Source organism: Pogoniulus pusillus, chromosome 36 (genome assembly GCF_015220805.1).
Source record: "Pogoniulus pusillus isolate bPogPus1 chromosome 36, bPogPus1.pri, whole genome shotgun sequence".
Lineage (NCBI taxonomy): Eukaryota > Metazoa > Chordata > Aves > Piciformes > Lybiidae > Pogoniulus > Pogoniulus pusillus.
Window position 1 is genome coordinate 6,174,210 of NC_087299.1, and position 15,008 is coordinate 6,189,217.

Here is a 15,008-nt window from a genome sequence, read left to right on the forward strand (position 1 = left end):
GTTGGTTGGGTTTTTTTCTGGACAAACAATTTTATTTTGGGTAATGCGTCTATACACTGTACATTCAGTCACTGTGGTATATAAGCATAGCTATTTTCATACATAATCTCATAAAGTCCTTTATTTTACAATATTATCTGCTTCCAGGGGAGGGGCTGTGGAAAAAAGGGAAGGGGGGTGGGGAGGTGGAAAAGGACTATCAAGGTACACAGCGAAATAGATAAATATGCCAAGCTTTTTTCTTACTTTTTGTTTTGTTTTTGTTTTTAAATCAGGCATTTATAAACAAGAAAGCATACATTACTTACATAAAAATAGTTCTAGGATAGTAGAGTAAGTCATAATATTGTCATTAGCAGCAGCATAGGAGAGACCAGGGTAACAAAAATGTGCTGAAATGCTATTGGCTATTATAAAGGTAAAGATTTCGGTTTTAGTCTTCTTTTTTTTCTTCAATTGAAAAAAAAAAATGTCATTGCTGTGAGTTCTTCTGATTTAAACCAAGAGAAAAGAAACCAAAACAACAACCAAACCGACAGGGAAAGGAAAACAAAGCAAAAAATAAACCTCACCTCTCTCAAAACACCTGGGACTGATGAGAGGGCAGAATGGCAAAGGACCAAAAAAAAACAAACCAACCACAACAAAACCAAAGCTCATCCTTTGGGTAATAAAACACAGTGAAAATAAGGACAACTAAAACGTGAAGGATGGAGGAGAAGTTTTAACCCACGTTGAAAACTTGCAGAAAGGTGGTTTTTTTTTTGTGGTGGTGTTTGTGTTCTTTTTATTTTTTTTCATTTGTTTGTTATTTATTTTTTTTTCCTAACAGACAGCAAAGATTCTTCTCAGTTAAAAACACAACTCAGAAAACAAGACAACTACCAGGTAAGAAAGAGCTCTGAAAAAGTAAACACCATATACACTTATAATACAACAGTGTAAAATGAACCCAAGTATTTACAGGTTGGATTTAAATCTTTACTGCTTTTTTTTTTTTCCTTCTTTTCTTTTTTTTTTTTCCTTTTTTAATTATGGTTTTTTTTTTAGCTTTATTTCTTTTTTACATTGGCTTAGTTCTGTTTGAAAAGCAGAATATTCTGTATAGAGTTAGCTGCTCCGTAGATATGAATGTTATTGCTGTTGGTTTTATTTTTTCCCCTTCGTTAAGTCTTCGTTCAGTAATAGAAACAAGGAGTAATTAAACTGAATATACAAGTAGTTAAGTAATATATTTTGAAGTAGAGGGAGAGTCAACAGCCTGTAGGAAACACCTCTTCTCCCTTTGGACTTCTTAAAGGAAACTAAATGAGCAGATGGGGCCTGGCAGGTCCTGCACTCGCCGGCTGGAGTGCAAGTGGAATGCAGCGGGGACTGGAGGTGGCAGAAGCAGGGGCCCCTGCCGGGCACGGGTGAGCGTGGGCAGAAATTACACAGAGAACTCCTCGCCCTCAGCAGCTTCCTCTGCAGATCGCCAGCCTCTGACTGCCCCTCTCAGTTTAGTGTCTCTGGCAGTCCTTGGGCCGTTCTGAACTCAAGTGCAGGGCAATTCTTACCTGGACCTCAACTCAGTGCTGCAGCACCAACAGGGCTGCTGTGACAGCATTTATCAGGGACACAGCTGAGCCTCTGCAGCCCTCCCCTGCTGATGCACTGCTGCTCTGCAATGTCTGTTCCTTATTTCACCTTCCTGGTTTTAAACTTTCGTTTCCAGAAGTGTTTTTCCTGGGAGGTTTTCACTCTGTTGAGCCCTAACCTCAACCACTGTGCAGCTTGTCCTATGTCACACCTTAGAGTCCCTGCCCTGCACAGCCAGAGGAGGAACCTTTGGGTCTCACAGAGCTGCGCCTCTAGGCTGTAGCCTTCTTCCTTGCCCATCTGGTCCCACTGAGCTGTGGGGCAAGTGCTGCTGGAGAAGAACAGCTGTTGGGGGTGCCCTGCTCTGTCTCTGTCCTTCAAAAAAAGGAAACGTGGAAGATAATTTGGAGGCTGAAAGCATCACAAGCAGAGAGGAAAGGCTGCTGGTGGATCACACAGGAAACTGCTGCGTGCCACAGGTAAGCAAGCTGCTGTGCCTGGGCCGACCAGAGAGATGTACTTGCTGCCAGTCTTTTTGTTGAGGGAGAGACACAATCAAAGATCAGGTGGGGAAAACCCCCAAAATTTCAACAGTAAGGCTTGAAAGCAGCTGCCAGTGGGGTGGGGCCATTTGTTCTGTGTGTAATTTCTCAGCGTGACAGGCCAGCAAAGCAGGAGAGCTCTGAGCACAGCCAGCACCTAGCGCTGGAGTTTTAGTTTCCCTTGAAGAAATAAGTGAGTAACACAGCTCTGGAACTCATAAGGCTGAGAACGTTTTATGCACACTGCATAACAACAGAAACCCTTTACATAAGACAGTAATAATGCCCATTAATGACTATAAGGTATGGCAGAGACTTTAACTCCATGCATATGATTTAATAATCGCAGAGAGAAAAAAAAACAACGTACAAAGAAGCAAAAAAAACCAAAACCAAACCAAAACAAACAGAAAAACACGTTAAAAAAACCCAAAACAACCTGCTTAAGCATAATCAAAACTCCTTTTGCATTGCACTTTAGAAGAGGAGATCTGCACCTAGACTCAGTCTCCAGCATCCCAAACAGGGGGAGGGTAAAGCCCTCCAGGAACGGACAGTTTCACCTCATCTACTTGGTAGAAGTGTTTCTTGCTCCCAGCAGTTTGACACTGTCCCACTCACCCAGCTCCTTCCAGACTGCTGCTTTCTGTACCTAAAATGTGCACAGGAACTTCTTGTGAACGCTCACAGTTGGTAGGGTTGTTAAGATGGCTTCAAGCAAACAGCTCTTGTTTAAAAACAGAGACTCTAAGGTACTGTAAGTAAAGGCTCTAATTTCAGGACTGGAAGCTGCTTTCTGTCTACTGGGAAAGAATTGTGAAGCTCACAGAGTTTGTGTTATGTCCAAAAGCAAGTGGAGGTGGTAGGAAATAGGTTTCTTCGTTTGGAGTAACTCCTGTGGAGGATGATGCATGGGGGGGGCTTTTTTTTCTTTTTTAAGGTAAAAAAGTGTCAGCATTGCCTCCTAGAAGGTGCTGAGAGGAGAAATGAGCTGGAAGGCACATCTGCAGCCCCAGGTCACATTGTCACTTCCTGCTGAGGAGCTCGAGTGTGTAAGAGGTGAGTGGTTATGGGTGAAAATCATTTTGCTCTTGTTGGGTAAAGCACCAGCTTCAATCACAAAGCACTTCCAGGAGCATCTCTGCTGCTCCCCAACGGCCCTTGGCTACAACCCACGTGGAACAGGTTTAAAAGAGAGCCAGCAGTGCACTGGCCTGGAGAATTCATGTCTGGGAGCATTCCACACCTGCCCAGTCCTCCTGCTGTGTAAGGGTGATGGTGGTGGTGAGGGCTGGGCGGATGGCTTGCAGGGGTCGGGCAGGGCAGACTGGAGAGAGCACTGGGCTGTAAACGTGGCAGGCATGGACTGCAATGCAGGGTGAGGGTGGACAAAGTGCAGTGAAATCACAACTCAACACCCGGAGCACTAAGGCCAAGCCAGCGCCGAGTCACTGCGCTGTTCCGGGGCCGGGGCTTGGGTTCCAACAGCGAAGCAGTTTCTCTTCCCAAACACAGAAGGGTTCGGCTAAAGCTGGAGGCTTGCTCCCAGCAGCAGCAAGCTGACTTCTCCCTTCTGTGGCATCCGGCACTGCCACGCTGCGCTCCGGGGACACAGAGCTCCTGACTGACAGTTCAAGACAAAAGCAGGTGAACACTGAAGGTGTGGTGGGGGTGGTGCAGCAGAGATGAGGCTTCGGGAAACTGAGAGCTGAAGATTTCAGAACGACTTCCCAAGGTGTGTCTGCCTGAGCAGATCAGTCACTGCCTCCTGCATTTCCTTTTCCTACAGCTGAAGTCTCTCTCCAGGCGAGTCACCCGCAGCAGTGAATGAAGATGTCTCCAGAGAAGATGGTGTGGGCTGCAGGGCTGGGCTGCCGTTCCAGAGCACACCTCCTCCTCCCACCCCCCCCTTCACAATCCTGCATCTTCCTTTCTGCTCCTGTTCAGGACAGGAAAGGAGGAGAATTCTCCCTAAGGAACAGACCAGCTCAGAAAAGCATCCTGCACTTCTCCCACAGCCAGGGGATGGAACTGCGATTGCTTCCTGGGTGGCTGGAAAACTGCTAATGAAGTGGTGGCATCACCAGAGGGCTTCTGCCAAGAGAATCCCTAAGCCTGTTACAAGTCATTAAAAATTGTGCATCCAAGGTTGGTTGTTTTTTTGTTTTGCTTTTACAGGTTCATATAAAAATCTTGTTAAGTTTTTTTTAATACCAAGTCTGTGTAATGAATTCTTTTAAATAGCTTATAAGAAAAGTTTGTTTGTTTTTTCAAATTCCAAAATGTTCCAAGAGGCAGAAGGGCAACACAAAACCACTGCCATGTTTGCCTTTGACTCTGATTTCAGCTGGACGATGCTGCTCGCTTGGAGTTTGCCGGTAGAAAATTTGCTGTGGACTCAAAAGTATTTTGTTTACAAACACTTTGTGTTTTATAGGCACAGTAAGAGGTTGTGCTATGGACTGGAGAAACAAGAGGCGTAATTCAGTGCTTCTGTTACCAAGAGGAACGTTTGCCTTCCACCTAATGGGAATCCACATGGATAGACCTGTGTGCCAGGACACAACTACTCACACATGCATCACACACGAACCCCACACACCTCCCTTACTGTGCAGACACCTCCTGCTCTGGGCTCTGGCTGCTGTGGTGCTTCAGTTCTCCAGGCTGCTCGTCGTGGTCTCGCTGCTGGGCTGACTGCTGGATTTAGGCCACAGTTGTTCCTGAAGTTCCTTGACTACTTTTTCCAAGTGTTCTCGAGCTTCCCTTTCATGCATCAGGTCAGCCCGGAGCTGCTCCCTGTCAGCCTCTGCGTGCTGAAGCTTAACCTGGAGGTCCTCAATCTAGGGAAAAGCAAATTAGAAACACAAGAACTGTTTGAGTATTTCAGTGCCATTGTGATGCTGCTCTCACGTTGATGTGTTAAAGGCTACAGCAACAATCCCCTCTCTTTCCAACCTGTACAGCTATGCAAAGGCACTGCAGCAACTGCTTGCTTCAAATTGCCTCAAGGTTTCTTCAGTTCTAGAAAGGAGGATGAGCACCAGGATGGTCAGGAGTGCCTCTGTGTAACAGATCTCTGCTCACTGAACCCCCTAAACCTGCTGAGTGTGCACAGGGACTCTACTAGCAGAGCTCTGACACCCCACACTGCTAGTGAGGTCGCAGCCTCCCCCCCCGCCCTGTAACCACACACAACAGGACCCTGCCAGTGTGCCAGCAGTGGCCTTAGGAAAGCCAAACCTGTAGCAGTTTCAGCTGCTGGAATCCTTTCTGCAGTGCCTTTCATATCAGCAAGTCCTGTTTGTCCCCTCCCAAGGAGGAACATAGCAGTAGGCTGAAAATCCCCAACTGTCAGAGCCTTTCAGGCCCATCACAGCAGCAGGGAGGAGACACCTGCAGCCCTGCAGCGCTCTCTGGTACCTCCACTGTTTACTTTTAGCTGCACTTGCCGTGGCCTTGGTTTGTTTGGTTTTCTTTTTGCTGGAGTGGAAATGAAGCACCGGTAACGCCCAGCGCAGCAGCTCTGATCTGGTTGTGTTTAGTCTGGACACCTCTTATCAGTGAGACATCCTGTGATGGCAGAGAGGAAGCCCACATCATTTCCTGCTTCTGCTCTCCTGGTTAGACATGGCTCAGAGTGGTACCAGTGGACCACTCCCCTTCCCGTTATTGAGAGCCTGGGCTGAGAAGGTCTTCTGCCTGCTGCTGCTTTTTCTTTTCCTCTTTCTCCTCCTCCCTTCAAGTGACCACACCAGCCTCGGCCAGCTCTTGATTCAGGTGTCACAGCAGAGCCACCAAGCATAGCCCACACATGGGCTATGACAGCTGCCTGAGGGAGAGGGACTGCTCAGGAGCCCCTCTATAGAGGGAGGGGTCTGAAGGGTTAACAGAGGGTGTGGGACCGTGCCCTAAAATGGGAGCTGGATCCCTGGGCACCTGGGACTGGTTTACTGGAGGAAGGGGCAGGCAGGGCAGTCCTCTTCAGGGCTGTTTCTCAAGGCAGTCCATGAGGCTGCTGCTCTGCTGGGCAGTTCCAGGGGCTTGGAGCAGTGGTGGGCTGCACATTCCACATGCCCATAACACCAAGACACAACCAGGAGACAGAAGTGTGCAGCCCCAGCTTTTGGTTCCCTTGGCTCTGGATGCTTCAAGTCTTTTATTAGGAGAGAACATGATGTGGGGAGGGTTTTAGGTCGCAGGCTTGAAGCAGGGATGTTGCCTGTAAGGACATGTTCCTGCATTCCTAGAACTTGCACTGAGATCACACTGGGAGCCTTTCCTTAGGCTGGACAGTTTGCTGCTCTCCTGCTTTATGTCTGTAACTGTTCCTCCCTCCCTGCAGTCTGCAGGGTGCTGGGCCCTGGGTCTCCTGCCCTAAATAGTCCCTGCAGGCCCACATTGATCTTCAAGGAAAAATACTACAGGGAAAGTGTCTCTGCCCAGTCTTGGCAGTGCTGAAATGGACCCCTCTGCACTGGCAGTGCCAACGGAGCTTTAGTGGAACTGAAACAGCTCCAGCTTTTCCCTTCCTCCTCTGTAAATTACCATCTTCAGCTGACAAATGTGTAGAGCTCCACGCAAGCAGTGGGACTGACACAGGTGGTAACACCTTGTGTACAGACTCAGGTTGTCAAGGGCATGACGGGGGCAGAGACACAGACAGGAGGCAGGTTTGTATCGAACCAGACAAAACAAGGCCACTGGCATTAGAGTACAGACAGACCCTGGCGGCTGCAGAGCCAGTAAAGCTCCCCTGCTGGCACAGCTTCCTGTGCAGGGCTTACCTGGGCTGAGTACTTGGCCCGGAGCCTGCCGGCTTCGCAGCCCTTGTCGCACACCCGGATCTGCCTGGCCTGCTCCAGCTCCCTCTTCAGCCGCACTCGGGACTCGTTGGCCTCCTTCATCTTCTTCTCGTTCTCGGCCCTCAGGCGCTCGATCTCTTTCCTCAGGTTGCGCTTTGCCTCTGTTGCTTCCCTCAGCTTCTCCTTTTTAGCCACGCGTAGGAACTCCAGCTCCTAGAGAACAAAAGCAGTGCCCTGTGAGACCTCGGAGTGCCAACACAGAGCTGTGCAGGATCAGCCCAGATCCCTCCTGCTGGCTATGACCGAGGCTGATGCCTAAAGCTGACTGTGTGCAAGCCCTTTGCCTTCAGAGCGATCCCAGAGCCTGCACTCAAGACACCCTGAGCTCTTGGATGATGAAGAGCTGCAGCCACATTTTGCTTTGTCAAGCAAAATAGCTGTAACCATCTGTGACTGAATAAAGATGAAGTGCAGTTGGAGAGAGCTCTGAGCAATGTGCTCTGCACCAACTCAAAAGTTTCAAACCCCTCAAGTGCAATAATGCCTGTGCTGAAGCTGAGGGCACTGAAGATGCTCAGTGCAGCCTGTGAGTGTCCACAGTGGATGGCAAAGCTGAACAGGAAAAGTCTGTACTTGCTGAAGCAACTCAGCAGCAGTTCCAATTTATCAAGCTCCTCAAAGCAAGCAGGAGAAAATCCAATTTGTGTATCTTCTGTCCAGTTCTAGGCAGTTTGGGTTTGTTAGAGGTGACTGAGGTGCAGCATGAAGGCTCCTGGCAGCCAGCCCATGGACAGCTCTGTCGCAGCATCTGGAAACCTCCAGGCTAAAACTTTCAGCTAAATCAAAACCAGGCTTAGCTCTGGAAACTGCCACTGCCCAAGCCCTCACCAGGAGCTGCTACCTTGAAATCTCACAACCAAGAGAGAGCCATTAAGTGAAGTGATAATGACAAGGAGCCTAAAGGTACAAAGGAAGAAATTCCTAAGCCTTTGCAAAGCTGTTGTTAAGGGACGTGTCCAGCAGCAGCACAAGGATGGGGCTCACTTGAGGGCTGTCTCCTAAATGGTTAAATTAGAAACCAAAGTTTGATTCCTGCCCCCGAAACAACATTTCCTCTGTCAGAGTCAAACCCTCACAGCAGTGTCTTTCTGTGAGCTCCACTGCAGTGGGGTCATGGGAAATTCACTCTTCTGACAATCTCACCTCCCAGGCAGACTGTGGTGAGCTCAGCCCTGCCCCTAGAGCACCCACAGCTCCTGCTCCGGAGCTGGGAACCTGCAGCTGCCCAGGTGGGAAGCAAGGGCCAGGCTCCCTCTCAGCCCAAGGTGCATTGAGTGCCTTGGTGCTCAGCACTGCCACACCAACTGCTTTGTCTAAGGCCTCTTCAAGTGCACACTGACTATTCACTTAGACATGGGAAAAGTAGCTTTAAAGATCTACTACTTACAAACACTTCTTTTTCAACAGATAAATGCAAGCAGGAACACAAGGGAACAAAGTGATAGGCTGAAGGTGGCAAAGAACCAGGTGGGAGGACAGCTCTGTGCCTCCCCTTCCTGGGCACTGGACCTGCAGCCAGCACAGAGCAAGCCCCTCTGCAGGAGGGGCTGGCATCTGCTGTTAGCACTCCAGTTGTGGTCACATCCACACTCCTCACACCATCCTCTCACCTCCTTCTGCCTGCTGGAATCTGCTGCTGGCCTTTGGGGTTTGGGTGCTCCTTCAAACAGTCCCACTGGGCACAAATCCCATCTGTGAGCATTGCCCAAAGAAATGAAATGCCTCATGCCAGCAGCTGCCCAGAACACACAGCTGCTTTTACCACCAGTACTGGTGGCACTGGCTCGCTGTCTCCATGCTAGGTGGAACGAGGCCCATCTCCCACAGCTGGCACCCATCTAAGGGCTGATGTTTCTAACTGGGTTGCAGCTCCACAGAGCCTTCTACACCTTCCACCCATTTCCATCTTCTACTTCTGCCCCGCTTTAAGACAAAGGAGTTCCATGGCTGCTCAGTCCCTGTGACCTGCCCATGGCCAGTGCTCATCTGCAGCCTCTTCTGCTCTGACCACCTTTGACAGCAGTTGGCATACTGAGGACTCCAGAAATAAGGAGCTGCTTCTCTGGATGAAGCTTCCAGCGAAGCGTGGCTAACACCTAACAAAGACCTGCAGCTCAGCTCTTCAGCAGAGCTTCCACCAGCGTCTGTGTCCTGGCAATACCCTCCCCTCAGCTGGGCACTGGCAGGATTTCCACAAACCTTTTAGAACTATGGATAAATCCTCTGTAGAGACAGAAGTGTTTCTGGTTCAGTGGAATGAAAGCCAAATACACTGTGCTGGAGTGGAGGATTTTGTCAGGAATGGCAAGATGTTGATTTTGGTAACCATGGATCTAAACCCCAAGGCAAAAACAGGTGGCCAGCTTAAAACTGCCTGAATGGTTCCTGCACTCCCCAGTTCCCTGACTGGATTTACAGCAGCACCCCAGAGAAGGCTGCTGCTCCTTGGGGAAAATGAGGCAACTCCTTCACAGGAGACCACCTCACAGTGTCTGCCTGAAGGAACCCTGGCAGGCAGTGCTAAGAGAACGCTGCTCTGCCCTTACCTGATGTAGGCTGCGTTTGGCTTGCAAGGCAGCGTTCAGCTTCTCTTCCTGCTTCACTCTCATCTTCACAACTTCATGGAGGAATTTTTCTTTGGCTTCTTTAGTATCTAGGCCACTGTCCAGGGCCTGCCTTAGGTGCTCCAGCTCAGCTTCCAACCCGCTGCTGTGAGAGTCAGAATGTGTTGCAACCTCATAAGAACTGTTGAGTGTGACTGGGGCTTGCATCCCAGGTGAGCTCATGTCCTTTGCTGAGCTGGATGAAGTAAATGATGGGGAGGAGAGCGAGGATAAGGAGGAGGTGACTGAAAGACAGAAATGACAAAAAATGGTTAAAAATGTCTAAAAATAGCATGACTCAAGCTATGGTGAGGCCCTTTGGTCCAGAGAAGAGTCAATGACAAAAGGAAGCAAGCACTCACTTTGTACCTGGCTGCTGAAATGTGATGAAGGTGCTGACTAGCTGAAGGGTCCAGTTTACCATTTGCTTCACCTGGGGCTCTGGAATTTATGTCCCAAAAAGTATTTTCTCCATGGGTCTGAAGAAACAGATTTCTTCAGGGAAACCCACACCATGCTGCTGGTTTCAGTGGGTAAAACAGCCTCTTTGCACGTCCTGCACCTTGAGGAAAGACTGAACTCACTGAAGGCAGCTGCAGAATTATCTAAGTGGCATCCTTGATGTGCTAGCAGCGTCCTTCATCTTTCACTGAGAGCCCCAGTATCAAGCCACTGCTTAACAACAGCTCCATGGATGCAGTACTCCAACTGTGTGACCACTACTGACACAAAGTCCCACACATGCACATGTGTGAGGGGCTCTGTGGGTCAGGCAGCAAAGCCCAGTTTCTCTGTGACCCCCATGCTCCTCCTGCCCTCTGCACAGCACTCACCTGCTGCTTTAATGCAAGACTCAGGTTAGTGCACACCTTGGGCTCAGGAGCTTCTTTTTGTTCCTTTCACCCCCCCTCCAAGTTATGTCCCACTCTTGGCTTTCACTCTGGCTCTCTCAGGTTGTTTTTACCCCCACCCCAAGGTATTCTGAACACAACAGAAGTTGAGCAGCTAACTCCTGCTCCTCCTGAGGAAAATCCAGCAGGGACAGAGCAAGGTAAAGGCAGCTCTAACTGTCACTTACATTCTTCCCTGGTTTCTACTTCAATTTCTGCTTCTGATTCCTTGTCCTCTTCAGGGGCAGTGACGGTGGCTGCAGCAGTGGCTGCTGCCTCTGGGGCAGTCGTGTTCTCTGCAGCCAGCTTCCTCTTCCGTGGCTGGACAGTGCTGCTCGGGGGCTCGCTGCTCCGTGACACCACCGTGGCACAGGGTGGGTTGCTCACAATCTTCTGTTGGGCTGGAGGTGCAAGTGCCACGTTGGGGGCCACGGCATTCTCAAAGCTTTTGTAGGAGTAAAAGCTGCTTTAGAGGGGGAGGCAAAAGGAGAAACCAGTCACATTCTTGGCTTTAAAATGCTTTCCAAGCCATGGCTTACACTGACACTGCAAGACACTTCTGGAACGCCAGTGAAGCTCCACTGCTTTACACCAGCTAAGGCTGTGCCCATATTTGCTTAGTGCTCTGCACTCCTTTAGGCAGAGAGAGGATTTCTGCAGCTGACCTGCAGCCAGTTCAGATGGGGTTATGTTCAAAATGCCACATGTTCTAGGAGCACCAAAGAGATGAGCTCTCCCAGAGCCTAGAGGTCATGCTGCTGTCTCCTCAGGAGCTGCCTGCATCACTCTTTTACTGCTGTCTACCCACATATGTTTGGTCACCTTGGCAAAGGCACCTCCCTAAGAAAGGCCACAGAGAGCAAAAAGCCTCTTCTTGAGGCTTTAGCTTTTGACCCAGCGTGAGTCCAGGAGCAGGGATGTCAAACCACAGCCTAAGCCCCAGCAAACCTGTGTTAAGGCAGCAAAACTAATGCCAAACATGGAATTCTGCAACAAACACAGCCAAGATTCTCTCTGCAACTTGACTTCCACTGCACACTGTATCTGCAGTTATACATTAAAATGTCTCCTGAACATGCTCTGAAGGTTTCCTTTCCAAGACTTAAGTTGGCCAAGTGTCCCATGGAGATACCAAGCACAAACTCTGGCCCCAGTTTAGCCCTCCTCTCTCTACCTAGTTTAAAAGTCAGTTTAAAAGCAAGGATATGCTGGAGGCTCTTCTCTCTTCTTTCCCTTTCTTTCTTTTTCTGTTTTTTTTTTCCCTCAGACAGGCCCAGCAGCTTCTAAATTTGTTCATAGAGGCAGCAAAATCTGTTCTGCAGAGCACTCCCATAAAACACCTGGCCACTTTCAGTCAGTCTTTCCAAAAGCAGCCATTACCCTTGGGCAGAAACCTGGCTCAGAAGGTTTTCAGACTGAAGACTCTCACCTGCCCTGACACCGTCCATGCTGTGCCACCAGTGATTCGCTCTGGCTCCAGTTCATGTTCCTGCCCAAGTGCAGGACCTGGACTACACCACCAGCTCTCTAATGGGTCTTGCAAGCTGAGCAGTCTTCCACAGGCTCTCCTGCCCAGGGTGCTCTACCATGCTCCCCTGGACCACTGGCCATCAGGAGGGAAGGGTGTAGCCTGGATTGAGTCCTTTTCCCCACAGCACTGCCAGCATTACACAGCTGCTACAGGCACCAGGTGAAAGTTGCCTGGGAATAGCTGGCTGGGCCCTGACCACCTGCCCTAAGAGAGTTACTCCATTTTCCTCTAACAGCAAAGCCTAAGAGCTTCTGATCACTGTACCCACAAACGATCCTGAGTTCCCAGCAGCAGCCTTCCTTTCAGCCTTCCATGGCCTATCAGAGCCTCCCTCCTGGACTCACCAAATCCCCATCCCCATTGCTGCCTCCCTCCTGCAGCTGCAAACTCTCTTAGACCTGACACAAGTGGGCTGGGTGAGTTACAGGGCCACAGGTAACAGTGGCAGGAACAGACATCCAGCAATCTGGCATCAAACAAAGCTCCACAGCCCCCAGCCCTCTGCCTTCAGCTGCTGTCCCCTCACCTGTCTCGGATCAAGGCGGGCAGATGGGTGGAGAGCTCCTTCTCGTTTGCCGACACCGCGGGGGACCAGGGCCGGAAAGCAGAGAGACGCTGGCGGGGATGGACGCAGCCAATGCTCTGGGGGGGGAGGGGAAGAAAAATAAGTCCACAGGAACAATCTTCTAAACTATGAATCACAGCAGAGCACTGGTGAGGCTTCCCAGGACACAGTCTGGCATCCCTGAAACTACTCCCCGCGGGCTAGGACCTACTCTGGGAGAGGTGAACTGTGCTGGTGTCCAGTCTGCCACTGCCTGGGAAGTACGTGGAGCCTACAGAGAGCATAAAAGGCTCCCGGGTCTTGCAGGATTTCTGTGGCTCAAAGGTGTGAAGGGATTATGTCCTTCATTGTCACAGTGAAGGACAGTGAGCCCTGGAAGATGGCAAGAGAACTGGGAGGACATAGCTCAGTGTTTACTGGGAAAAGGATGGAAGTGTCAGTGAGGCAGAAACTTGGGCAAGCTCTCTCCTTTTCTCTTCTGGTTTCAGCAGAGGCCTTGAGCAACCTGGCCCATGGCAGGGGGGTTGGAACTAGATAATCTTCCCTTCCCACCCAAAGCATTCTATGAGTATAATAGTGATGCTCTATGCTCCTTTGCTCTCTCTTTTGACTACAAAGCATTCAGTAATCACCTTGTTAGATGAACTGGATAAGGACCGTAACCAACTGGACTGTTTCTCCTTCTCAGAAGAAGCTGGAGATTGGGAAGCAGAGTCATCTATTTTGGGCTTTTTGGAAGCAGGAGGATCTGAGGAGACCTGAAACAAAGACAGGCAGGAAAAATCAGACAGAACTACTCATTCTGGAGTCAGCTTAGTTACAAGGCAAAAGCAAATTCTGTATTTAACAGAAATACACACGGGGAGGGGTTCTGCCCTTTTATAACCTAGGGGCAAACAAAGGAGTGACAGCAAGGGGCAGCCACCAGCTATGACACAGTCTGGCCTGGTCCCCTCATTTCACATGCTCTGATCAAGTGTGGACAGTGCTGGAGCCACAGGCAGTGCTGCAGTGAGACATTCACAACAGGGTGCAGAGAACCATCAGCCCCTCTCTCCCTTCTGCCTGCAGAAAGGTGAGGTTTAATGTGGCTGCTGAACTGGAAGGATTATTTTAACCGAGAACAGAACAGACTTTGTTATTCTGTTTGCAGTGGTTGTTATGCCGATGACTTCACTACCCCACAGCTGCAGTGGATTCTGGGGGTGCTGCCAAGAGCTGCTTTGCCTTTTCCACAAGTGGCTCAGCTTGGCCCATAAATCATCCTCAAGCATAAGAAAGCCCTTTGGCAAGCAAAATCCCTTTCCTTCAACACTGTGAAGGAATAAAATTCCTATAGTCCCAGCGTGGCTTGCAAAAAAATTGGTAACTACTGGTTTAACTGGTGCACTGGGGGGAGCAGCTGGGGCCCTGCCAGCACAAACACGTCTGTCAGGAGGGAGGGAGAAGGTTCTGGACCTTGTGCTGCATCATGACCAGAAACGTAGCACCTCAGCTTCTCCTTCTCTCCTGCCTGCCTGCCTTTCCATACTCCCATGCAAGCTGGTTCTAAGTAAGGTGGCAGAGCCAGGCTGCAGAGCTGCTCTTGTTTGCATTCACTTTCATCATCCTTACACCTTGCTGTGACTTTCGGGTATTTATGCAGGTGTGCCTGCACCACATCTGGAGAGCCTGAGATGCTCCAGAGCCAGCTCTCCTGCCAATGAAAGGAAGGATCTTATTTGCCACTATCAGCCCCCACCAAGGTATCTTACAGAGGGGACCTGCAGACAGCTATCCCAGTGGCTGTGCACTCCCTGTGGCTTTACCCGAGGAGCACAGGAGGAGCCACAAGCAGCACTGCTAAATGCACTTCCCCTGGCTGCCAGGCCAGCCCAGCAGCTCTCTAACTAGAGCAGTGCCATCCCTTGTGCACACCTTAACGAGGAGGAAATTATGACCTCATGTCCATGCACAGTCTGCTACTTCCATGGCAGCAGGGCAGTGGTGTGGAACTGTGGCTCGATGGGATGCCTCTGGCCGATGCCAGTTCAGCTGGCAGCACACCCCACTCTCACTGCCTGCACAGCCCAGTGTGCATAGTAACATAATCAAACCAAGGCTGGAGGCTTTAGTACAACATTCCCTGGCGCTCGGAGCTCGGGGCAGCTTTCCATATGTAGCAGATGAAGAAGAATGACATGGGTGTGTATGTGTCACCCCAAGTATAAAATTAGCCTGTGCCAGTGCCAAATGCCAGCTCCAATGGATTTGCAGAGGATTCTTTGGGCACAGCTTCAGGCTTCCCTAGGGCTGACTCTTGTAGTGGCTGTGGCACAGTCCCTCCCATCTAAGCCAAGAAGAAAAAGGCATTTCTGTAGAAAAGGCAGGACAATGAGCTGGCAAAGATTTGGGGTTGCTTTCAGAGATGCTGTCTGTGCAGAATTAGTGACAG

The 15,008-nt window shown here is 49.9% G+C and overlaps 1 protein-coding gene across 4 annotated transcripts in view; it reads right to left on the reverse strand.

Annotated features, from left to right (window-relative positions):
- Window positions 1-4,774: 4,774 nt before the first annotated feature.
- Window positions 4,775-15,008, reverse strand: part of SKI (SKI proto-oncogene) — a 133,710-nt gene continuing 123,476 nt past the window's right edge. For 3 of the 4 annotated variants that reach the window (XM_064171922.1, XM_064171924.1, XM_064171923.1), the window contains 6 exons: window positions 13,207-13,332; window positions 12,536-12,651; window positions 10,667-10,944; window positions 9,532-9,833; window positions 6,908-7,138; window positions 4,775-4,963 (listed from right to left, as the gene is read on the reverse strand). In XM_064171922.1, coding sequence (XP_064027992.1) covers window positions 4,775-4,963; window positions 6,908-7,138; window positions 9,532-9,833; window positions 10,667-10,944; window positions 12,536-12,651; window positions 13,207-13,332 — 1,242 coding nt within the window. The remainder of the gene's footprint in view (window positions 4,964-6,907; window positions 7,139-9,531; window positions 9,834-10,666; window positions 10,945-12,535; window positions 12,652-13,206; window positions 13,333-15,008) is intronic. The other variant, XM_064171926.1, reaches the window with a different exon arrangement.